The following is an 11,815-nucleotide window of genomic DNA, read 5'->3' on the forward strand; positions in this document are numbered from 1 at the left end:
AAGGACATCACTCGTGTTCTTACACTTGACATGCAATGTGTTTTTGCTGCATACTACCTTGCTCACGCCTCTTCTGAATGTATGTCCAAGCAGCATCTTAAGAAGGCCTCTGGTTCTTTCTCTTAGTGCCGCATGCCGCAGTTTTTCTGTAAGAGAGGTGCTTGCAATATTAGGACGCTTGTATAAAAATTATTCAGGTAGAAGTTGTAATCCTGGTCCAGCAGTGGGTGCACCAAATCCCACGCTATTTTCCCAGTAACTTTCCAGTAAGGGGAGGGTCAATTCTGCTGTTTGTGCTTATATACCCTAAATCTGTGGGTGTAGCCTGATGCACTCTCGTACAGCTTGTATATCGTCGCATCATAACTTGCCCTCCTATTTGGCAGGTACTGGCGGAAATGAACCCTTCCTTTAAAATGTACCAGGGACTCCTCTATATAAAAATGCACTTCTCGGGGTGTTGGCTTGAGCATGCTTGGCACTGAAATGGTCTGATGGGCCTAATTTTAAACAAATGGTCAAAACTCGGGTCGTCTTAGCGTGGGCACTGCTAATTGTTATAAAGCAAGAACCAAAGTATTGCCTCCAAAATGGATCCTAGATGTGCCGTACATTGGGGTGTGGTACAATATATCCAGACTCCAGTAGGTCCTGATTGATGTTTTCTTCAAAAGCCCCATATTTAATATCTGGTCCCAGAATCTGCCCATCTGTGGGGCTGGGCATAAAATGATGTGGGTTTTTTTGGTAATAAGTTGCTGGACATACAAGTTAGTCTGGGATGAGGAGGATGATAACCAGACGAGGCGTCATAATCACTTGCCGACTCAATGTCCGAGACAAATACATATTCCTCTTCGGCACTAAATTACACCAAACTCAAAAGGTTTCGGAAGTTGACAAAAAATATACGTGAAGAATATCTATAACAAATATTAGATTGTTTATACAACAAATTATATAGGGGTGTATACAAAACTGCTACTGATGTCGGACATCAGCCATAATAGGTGTATTGCAATAAATGTGCTGATGACTAGCGCTTGACATGGTGTCGGACTATAAACTTGCTTTGTGCCAACTACCTTCCTACTGCAATGTAATGGTTTTACCTTGGTTCATTAGTAGTTAGTTTTGTTGTGGTAAATATACTTTGCTTGTCCAGCCAAATGTCAAATGCTTCGTGATAACCACTAATATATTTATTTTTTCCCCCCTTAATAGAGTTGGCTGAATCCAGATGCGAGCACCTTGAGGTATTTAACAGACTCTTGATTTTTGTGTTTTGTTGCAAATGTGATCTCCATAATGTTGTGCACTGGGAAAAGGTTTTTGGGACTTTTTCAGCTCTGACTGCAGCGTTCCTCTTTACTAATACGTATGCAGGGAGATACCAGACCAGTTTATGACTAGCTTATGGCTTTGTAGCAGGTTCTTACACTTTTATGACGTGACTGCTGTCCAAAGGTTTCTGATTATCTCTGAGGTTCCCATTACTTGCCTCTAGTCCAGTTTGGTTTAAAAATCATGTGGACGGGTTTCTCTCCTAATTTTATTTTATTACTTTGGTTTAAAACTTTGTTTTTTTTTTTGTTTTTTTTTTTTATTTCACCTACATGATGTACCCCATTGTAAACCACTTAGAGATGATGGTGCAGTACTGACAATGGATTATAGCCTACAATACTCGGGGCCATAATAAGATCTTTGAGCATATTTATTGTGTAACTCCAATGGGTCTTCTCCTCTACTCCAAACCTTCTTTGAAGTAACAAGGGAATAAAACCCATAAGGTAGCTAGACTACTATGTGCCTAATTAATGCCGACAGGACACACTTTTGCTACACAAGGGAAGCATATGGTTACATAAGACGTATAATTTTTATGGATTCACGTTGGCCACAAATGTGTTATAAGCATAGCCTAAGTTGTTGCTAGAGGAAATGTTGAGTAGGTAAAGAAATTACTTTCACCATCTAGGGTCCAAGAAAGCATCCTATGGCCTATTAAATTTAATGTCACTGTTGTAACACATGATATTCACACACTTACTTATTTTTTTTCTTAGACATGTAAATGCTGTTATGGGAGGTATTGCCAGCTTCTACAGGAGCTTGAAGACCTAAAGAGATGTTTGGGTGAGAATCTTTACCTGTATTATGTTTTGTGTTCAAAATTATTAGGGTAAGGCTATGTTCACACAACAAAAAACGGCTGAAAATACGGAGCTGTTTTTGAGGGAAAACAGCCTCTGATTTTTGGCCGTTTTTTTAAGCAACTTGCACTTTTTACAGACGTTTTTGGAGCTGTTTTTCTATTGACCCAATGAAAAACTGCTCAAGTGACGTGCACTTTTTACAAGGTGTTTGTTTTTTTTTTTGTTTTTTTTGCGGCAGGTTTCAAAAACTGTCGCGTAAATAACTCCCCGTGGGAACGGAACGCAGTTTTTCCCATTGAATTCAATAGGCAGATGTTTGGAGGTGTTCAGCCCCCGCATTTTTTTTTTTTTTTGCAGTTTTTATTTTTTGGGGTATTTACGGCACCAAAAACTGTTGAAAATAGGTTGTGTGAACATACCCTAAGGCCACACGCAGCAGCTGCTGGGTGGCAGAGACGCTGAAGTAATGCAACGAAACACTGAGGAGACATGCCATTTTACCACAGAACAGCAGTGTGTAAGTGATTACGTCTGCCTTTTATCATTTTTTGTGTTTAACAATTATTTAAACATGGTGCCAATTTTTAGATAAACCACATGAATTCTACATATGGCCTTACCCATACTGCAGAGGGAGACCTAAAAGTACTCATATGTGTTTTGTTTTTTTTTAACTTGAGAAACTAAGCGTCTAACTTAGTATATAGATTGTGATAAATCTACCCGTTGACTTTTCCAACAATCTACTTTAGAAAGGGAATTATTTTGTTAATTCAGAACATATTGCATCAAGTTGAGTTCACCGTAAATAACTGGTCCAATTAACCCCTTCCCGACATTTGACGTACATGTACGTCATGGAAAGCATTGACTTCCCGCAAAATGCCGTACATGTACGTCAAACGTTTGGCACCGGCTCAGAAGCTGAGTCGGTGCCATCATCGTCGGATCTCAGCTGTATCTTACAGCTGACATCCGACTGTAACGGCGGGGACCGAAATTATCTTCGATCCCCGCCATTAACCCCTTAAGTGCAGCGATCAAACGCGATCGCTGCACTTAAGGTGTTTGCAGCTCATCGGAGCCCCGGCAATGAAATTGCCGGGGTTCCGGTGGCTGCAATGGCAACCGGAGGCCTAATACTGGCCTCCCGGTCTGCCTAGCACCGAAGCCGGTCAAGATCCGCCCGGCGGCGGAGCCTGATCGGCTTCCGTAGCTGCCGGCAAGATGGCGCCGGGTCAGGAGCTGATCCGGCGTCATCAGCGGTGGAGGTCAGCTGTACTGTACAGCTGACATCCACCTGTAACGGCAGGAACCGGAGCTAGCTCCGATCCCTGCCATTAACCCCTTCGATGCAGCAATCGAAAGCGATTGCTGCATCGTAGCGGTTACTAGCAGATCGCCAGCCCTGACAGGCAATCGGGACTGGCGACTGCTGTTATGGCAACAGGAGACACAATGGTCTCCTGCTCTGCCATTACGGAAGCCGATTTAGGCCCCGCCGGGAGGCGAAGCCTAAACGGCTTGCTGTCAGTGAATGACTGACAGATCTAATACATTGCACTACATAGGTAGTGCAATGTATTAGAAAAAAAAAAAATCTGACCGTTGGACCTTCAAGTCCCCTAGTGGGACTTGAGAAAAAGTATAAAAAAAGTATAAAAAAGTGTAAAAAAAAGTGCAAAAAATAAAAGTTTGAAAACAATAAAAGTTTCAAGTAATCAAATAAAACACAATCCCCCTTTTACTCTTATCAAGTCCTTCTTTATTACTGAAAAATAATAATAATAAACCATATGTATTTGGTATTGCCACGACCGTAACGACCGGAGGTTTCAAAATATTATATTATTTATTGCACGCGGTGAACAGCGTAAAAAAAACCCGTAAAAAACGTTACCAGAGTTTCTGTTTTTTGGTCACTTTGCCCTACAAATATTACAATAAAAAGTGATCAAAAAGTCGCACGTATCCAAAAATGGTACCTATAAAAACTATAGCTCGTCCCGCAAAAAACAAGCCCTCATACACGTCCGTCGACAAAAAAAATTAAAAAGTTATGGTTCTCACAACTTGGCGACAGAAAAAATACATTCTTTTTACAAAAGTAATTTTATTGTGCAAAAAGTTGTAAAACATAAAAAAGTGCTATAAATTAGGTATCGCCGGAATCGTACTGACCCGCAGAATAACGTGAACATGTAGTTTATAATGCGTGGTGAACGCTGTATAAAAAAAACAAAAAAAAGCTGTGCCAGAATTGCGTTTTTTTGTTTACCTGGCATCCCAAAAAATAGGATAAAAGGTGATCAAAAAGTCGCATGTACCCCAAAATGGTACCAATAATAACTACAGCTCGTCGCGCAACAAACCAGCCCTCATACCGCTACGTCTATGAAAAATAAAATTAGTTATGGCTCCAATAAGTCAGGAAATAAAAAAATATGCAGTTGTGCCCGAGGGGAACATTTCTTCAGTTTCAAGAGGCGATTTATCAAGGACCTAAAATTAGGGAACCAGGAAGGGGAGAGCCCAAACATATCCGCTGGAAGCGACGGTGCCCGTATTATACCAGGATAATACTTTCCCAGCAAAATTCCCCAAACTACAAAGGCGCGGAGTGTGGACCAAAAGGGGGATAAGAAAGGATGCCATATCAGTGCGACACCGGCCTGTGCAGAAAGGATTGCTTCACAGCGTAACACACATCTATGGATTATTTTTATTTTTTTATACCACCTGACTATGCCCCTTATATACTCCGCCCCGCTTACATGTACCCCCACATTATAAAACACCAGCAATACTCAAACAAATATAGTACCAAGCAAAATCCGCTCTCCAAAAGCCAAATGGTGCTCCCTCGGCCCTGAACCCTGCAGCGTCCCCAAACAGCAGTTTCCTTCAACATATATGGCATCGTCATACCCGGGAGAACCCTTTTAACAATTTTTGGGGTGTGTCTCCAGCGTCATAAGCTTGGCATGACATATTTGTCACTGAATGGCATATCTAGGGAAAAATATACATTTTTAATTTGCACCATCCGCAGTGCATTCATTTATGGAAAAGACCTGTGGGGTGAAAATGCTCACTACACCCCTTAATCAATGACTTGAGGGGTGCAGTTCCATAGTGGGGGTCACTTATCAGGGGTTTCTTTTTATTATTTCACATCTGAGCGTCTGCAGTTGTGAACCAATACTTTGTAAATCGCCAAATTAGGCCTCCACTCCGCATGGTACTCTTCACTTCTGAGCCCTGTCGTATGTCCAGACAAAAGATTAAGTGCCCCATGTAGGGTGTTTCTAAAACCGGGAAACACCGCATAATAATTAGAGGGCTGTCTTGTTATGGTTGCACAAGCCGGGCACCACATATTGGCATATCTATGGAAAAAAATCCCATTTTCACTCTGCAACATTGAGCGCACACTAATTTCTACAAAACACCTGCAGGGTTAAAATGCTTACTACACCCCTTGGTAAATGCATTGAGGGGTGTAGTTTCCAAAATGGGGTCACTTCTGGGGGGTTTACACTGTTTTGGGCCCACAGGGGCTTTGCAAATGTGACTTGGCCGCCGCAAACCATTCCTGCTAAATATGATCTCAAAATGGTGGTCCTTCCCATCTGAGCCCTGCGGTTTGCCCAAACAGCAGTTTATGACCACATATGGGGTATTGCCGTACTTGGGAGAAATAGCTTTACAAATGTTGGGTTCTTTTTTTCCTTTATTTGTTGAGAAAATGAAAAAATTTGCGCTAAAGCTACGTCTTATTGAAGAAAAAGGACTGTTTTTATTTTCACTGCCTAATTCTAATAAATTCTATGAAACATCTGTGGGGTCAAAATGCTCACTACACCCCTAGATGAATTCCTCAAGAGGTGTAGTTTCATAAATGGAGTCCCTTTTTGGGCGTTTTCATTGTTTTGTCCCCTCAGGGGCTTTGCAAATGTGACTTGGCCGCCGCAAACCATTCCTGCTAAATATGATCTCAAAAAGCCAAATAGTGCTCTTTCCCTTCTAAGCCCTGCCGTGTGTCCAAACAGCCGTTTATTACCACATGTGGGGTATTGTTTTACTCGGGAGAAATTGCTTTACAAATTTTGTGGTGCTTTTTCTCCTTCAGTCCTTTTGGAAATGAGAAAAAATTTGCTAAACCTACATTTTCTTTGAAAAAATGTAGATTATTATTTTCAGGGCCTACTTCCAATAATTTCTGCAAACAAACTGTGGTGTCAAATCGCTCACTATACCCCTAGATAATTTCCTCAATGGGTGTAGTTTCCAAAATGGGGTCACTTGTGGGGGGTTTCCACTGTTTTATCCCCTGAGGGGCTTTGTAAATGTGACATGGCCTCCGCAAACCATTCCTGCTAAATGTGAACTCCAAAAGCCAAATAGCGCTCTTTCCCTTCTCAGCCACGCCGTGTCTCCAAACAACCGTTTATTACCACATGTGAGGTATTGTTTTACTCGTGAGAAATTGCTTTACAAATTTTGCGGTGCTTTTTCTCCTTTAGTCCTTGTGGAAATGAGAAAAAAAATCGCTAAACCTACATTTTCTTTGAAGAAATGTTGATTTTAATTTTCACGGCCTACTTCCAATAATTTCTGTAAAAAACCTGTGCGGTCAAAATGCTCACTACACCCCTAGATAATTTCCTTGAGGTGTCTAGTTTCCCAGATGGGGTCACTTTTGGTTGATTTTGACTGTTTTGGCACCGCAAGAGCCCTTCAAACCTGACATGGTGCCTAAAATATATTCTAACAAAAATAAGGCCCCAAAATCCACTAGGTGCTCCTTTGCTTCTGAGGCCGGTGCTTCAGTCCAGTAGCACGCTAGAGCCACATGTGGGATATTTCCTAAAACTGCAGAACCTGGGCAATAAATATTGAGTTGCATTTCTCTGGTAAAACCTTCTGTTTTATAAAAAAAATTGTATTAATGTATTTCTGCAGAAAAATATGAAATTTGTAAATTTCACCTCTACTTTGCTTTAATTCCTGTGAAATGTGTAAAGTGTTAAGACATTTTCTAAATGCTGTTTTGAATACTTTGAGGGGTGAAGTTTTTAAAATGGGGTGACTTTTTTTTGGGGTTTCTAATATATAAGCCCCTCAAAACCACTTCACAACTGAACTGGCCCCTATAAAAATAGCCTTTTGAAATTTTCTTGAAAATGTGCTGCTAAAGTTCTAAGCCTTGTGAGGTCATAGAAAAATAAAAGGATGTTCAAAAAACGATGCCAATCTAAAGTAGACATATGGGTGATGTTAATTAGCAACATTTTTGTGTGGTATAACTGCCTGTCTTACAAGCAGATACATTTAAATTGAGAAAAATGCTAATTTTTGCAATTTTTCGCTAATTTTTGGTGTTTTTCACAATTAAATACTGAACATATCGAGCAAATTTTGCCAGTAACCTAAAGTCCAATGTGTCACGAGAAAACAATCTCAGAATCGCTTGGATAGGTGAAAGCATTCCGGAGTTATTACCACATAAAGTGACATGTCAGATTTGAAAAATGAGGCTCTGTCAGGAAGGTCAAAAGTGGCTAAAGAGGGAAGGGGTTAATGAAGTTCAAGACCTACTTCTTTATTAAGCCACATCACGGCTGTCGTACGTCTGCACCACTAGAAGTTGGCACAAATTGTGATCTAAACATTCCACTTTACATGTTGTAAAAGCAGATTGCTATTGGTGCACTTCAGTTGCACTATTCTAAAGTTATGCCACTTTTCTGCTGCATTTTGTTGGGTTAATGTGCCCTATGTCTGTCTGATAGCGGTTTATATTCACTTTACTAAAATTGAGGTAAAATAACAAAACATGTGAAGTGGTCTAACAAGCAAATTGAGCTCCTGTAATGTTGTGCCACCTTTCTCATTGTATACTTAGAGGTTTTTATTTGTTTTGCATAAACTACTGAATAGTGTTGTAAAATCATTACTTTTCCTGTAAAACACAACCGCATGTGTGCAGACGGGCAGCGGTAAAAAGACATTGGTGGAGATTTCCTAATCAAAATGCAGCAGAATTCTTGCTCCAATGCCATGCGCCAATTGTATTAACTATTCTAGGCACTTTGCACTACGTTGACAAGAGTATTTGGCTTATTGTAAAAGGTGCAGTTCTAGCAAGATTTATCATACAGCTTCATATCATATCCGCATCACTGATCAAGGCAGTCACAAGATGCGCCACATTTAAGTTTACACTGTCTAAATCCTAGTACATCTGCCCCATTCTATATGCAGCTCTGGATAATAATGTAGGTGGGTATTTTATTAACACCTCTCGCTGTGTTTTACTTTAGGTCAAGTGGAGATGACCCACACGAAAATGTGATCGTACATGAAGGAATAGTCTCTTATGACTACTTGAAAGCTGCCTGTGGCTCTGCTCTGTGTATATACTTTGTGTGGTTCTGTACATATTACAATATTATAGCAAAGTAAAAAATAAACACAATCGCTTGATGTATTCTTTCCGTTTTACTAGATCTTTTCTAGACCCTAGAGTAGTTTGTTCGTTTACTCTGTATATCTTGGCATATTACATGAATGGAGGGGAAAAAAAGGCAGAATCGTATGGACAATACATGCAGAACTTCATCTCATTTCTCAGTTGCACCAGTTTTGGGTTTCATTGGTGTGGCTCTTCTGGTCATGTTCCAACCGCTTGTGTCCTTTGTTCCCTCTAAGCTGTGCACTCTGGAAATTATAGCGTTAATAATTAGCTTTAACTTTCTAGAGCTAGTGTTGTTGGTACCAAATATTGCATTGATACTCTTAACGCCCCCACCCCCCTCTGCACAGACTATTTCTTCCTTGTCACACGTTGCATCAACTTATAATACAGCATGAGGAAAGTGCATGTGAGGCTGGGTTCACACGACCTGTTTTCAGATGTAAACGAGGCGTTTTATGCCTCGATTTACGTTTGAAAATACGGCTCCAATACGTCGGCAAACATCATTCATTTGAATGGGTTTGCCGACGTACTGTGCCGACGACCTGTCATTTACGCGTCGCTGTCAAACGACGACACATAAAAAAGACGGCTCGTCAAAAGAAGTGCAGGACACTTCTTGAGACGTAATTTGAGCCGTTTTTCATTGATTCCAATGAAGAACCGCTCCAAATTAAGGCTGTAATTGACGCCTCGCAAAACAGGAGTACATGCAATTACGTCTGAAATTACGGAGCTGTTCTCTCCTGAGAACAGCTCCGTCATTTCAGAGGTAAATGCAGTTATCGTGTGCATATACCCTTAGGATATTCACATCTGCACTGGAGCTTCAGACTCAGATTCTGTCAGGTTTCACAGATGAGATAGTGCTGCATGCCGTGCTATTCCTCTTATAGACTGACAATTCTGCGGCACCTGACGCACGAAGTTCTAAGTCGACGTGGTCCATTGGGTGACGTGGTATCTGTTGTGATGCATTGACCCATAGACGGATGTAAGTGTGAACAGAGCCTAACTGGACTTGCCGGGAGCACAGTGACACTCTGAATGAAGAGATTTTGTTCATATTTACACTTTCGCTTGTACAGGCTTCTCTGGAAAGCAGGAGGGTTAAAAATGGACAAATAAGCAAGCTTGTCCCTCCCTTATGCTAAGAAAAGCAGCTGCCAACTGAGCATGATGCCAAGAAGCATTAAGAGAAGTACAGATGAGGTAAATGCACAAAGGCTAAATTCATGCCAACATATGAAACTGTATGAACATACAGTTGCAAATGTCTGCCATCAAAAAAAGGTATACCTTCTGGCTTCTGAGAAGCTGTTACTTCTGTAATATGGATAGAGCATTCCCTTTTTTTTTTTTCCCCCTCTATCCGACTTAAACACCGTATGACCAGTAACTCCATGGATGCTGCATTATGGCTCCTTTAAAATTCAAGGGTATGTTCACACAACTTATTTTCAGATGCTTTACGGACTGTAAACACCCCCAAAAAAACGGAAGATTAACGCTTCCAAATATCTGCCCATTGCTTTCAATGGGATAAACAGTGTTTCGTTCCAATGGAGCGTTTTTTTAACGCGGCCGTTTGAGGGAAAAAAAAAAATTCGCCCCGTAAAAAGTTGCATGTCTCTTCTTGAACAGTTGTTGGAGCGGTGTTTCATTGGATCAATAGTAAAACGGCTCCAAAAGACGCTTGATGCATGAAAAACAGCTAAAAATCTGATGTATTCCCTTAAACAGCTCCGTATTTTATGGCCGTTTTTAGTTTGCCGTGTGAACATACCCTCAGGACTACGTTTGTTTAAAGGGGTTGTCTAGGATTAGAAAAATATGGCTTCGATCATAACAGTATGTTGTCTGGTATTGCATCTCGGCTCCATTCATTTCAATGGAACTGAGCTGCAACATGTGACCTAACCTATGGGAATGTGTAATGTTTTTCTAATCCTGGACAACTCCTTTAACTTTAAGGAGATGGGTACTTTTTCACACGAGTGATATGGGTGCTGGACAGCCTCATTCCTTAACACTTTCCCTGCCAAGGACTTAGGCCGGATTTACACGAGCGTGTGTGTTTTGCGTGCGCAAAAGGCACGTAACAGCTCCGTGTGTCATCACATAGGATGTGCGGCTGCGTGATTTTCGCGCAGCCGCCATCATGACTCCGTTTGGATGTTTGTTAACAGAAAAGCACGTGGTGCTTTTCTGTTTCCAAACATACTTTTGACTGCTGTTGCGCGAATCACGTTCATCCCACGGAAGTGCTTCCGTGTGAGGCGCGTGATTTTCACGCACCCATTGACTTCACTGGGTGCGTGATTCGAGAACAACGCAGAAATATGGTTCATGTCGTGAGTTTTACGCAATGGACTCACGTTGCACAAAAATCACGACAGCCTGTACGACCCCATAGACTAACATAGGTCCGTACGACACGCCTGAAAATCACGCGCGTTGCACGGACGTATATCACGTTTGTGTAAATAAGCCCTTATGCTGTGGAAGGGAGGCATTTCAGTAGCCTGGGATGTATCTGATACATCTTTGCTACTAACTGCAGCAACTCGGGCTATGCCGCAGCTAGAGCTTTAATACAAAACTGGAATTGTAGCTCTAGTGGTGATTTAGCCGGAGCTAGAGCAGGTTGAAGTGAGAGCTCGATATACTTGCAGCTCTCACTTTAAACCATGCCTTTTAACCCGTTAGTGACCGCCAATACGCCTTTTAACGGCGGCCACTAACTGGCTTTATTCTGATGCATATGCCTTTTTACGGCACTGCATCAGGATAAAGTAAACAGAGCAGGGAGCTGTCAAATCTCCCTGCTCGCAGCTGAGGGCTGGGGGCGTCCCTGCTCTGCCGGGTGAGATCGATAGAAGTATCGATCTCACCCGTTTAACCCCTTAGATGCGGTGCACAATAGCGTGCACCGCATCTGAGTGGTTTTGGAGAGGGAGCTCACCCAGCGATAAGATCGCCGAGTGTCTGTCTCCAATGGCAGCCGGGGTTCTAATAAAGGCCCCCAGGTCTGACTGGAGCGAATGCCTGCTAGATCATGCCGGAGGCATGACCTAGCAGATGCCTGTCCGTTTTAAACGGACAGGCAGTAATACACTGCAATACAAAAGTATTGCAGTGTATTATAATAGCGATCGGAGAATCGCATATTAAA

General features: G+C 41.7%; 1 protein-coding gene across 2 annotated transcripts in view; it reads left to right on the plus strand.

The window, feature by feature from the left end:
• LOC142659495 (uncharacterized) overlaps nucleotides 1-8,648 on the plus strand; it is a 31,620-nt gene extending 22,972 nt beyond the window's left edge. For both annotated transcript variants that reach the window (XM_075835682.1, XM_075835683.1), the window contains exons 6-8: nucleotides 1,225-1,256; nucleotides 2,070-2,139; nucleotides 8,486-8,648. In XM_075835682.1, coding sequence (XP_075691797.1) covers nucleotides 1,225-1,256; nucleotides 2,070-2,139; nucleotides 8,486-8,517 — 134 coding nt within the window. In that variant the 3' untranslated portion in view covers nucleotides 8,518-8,648. The remainder of the gene's footprint in view (nucleotides 1-1,224; nucleotides 1,257-2,069; nucleotides 2,140-8,485) is intronic.
• Nucleotides 8,649-11,815: the final 3,167 nt, after the last annotated feature.

The sequence above is a fragment of the Rhinoderma darwinii genome, chromosome 8, assembly GCF_050947455.1.
Source record: "Rhinoderma darwinii isolate aRhiDar2 chromosome 8, aRhiDar2.hap1, whole genome shotgun sequence".
NCBI lineage: Eukaryota > Metazoa > Chordata > Amphibia > Anura > Rhinodermatidae > Rhinoderma > Rhinoderma darwinii.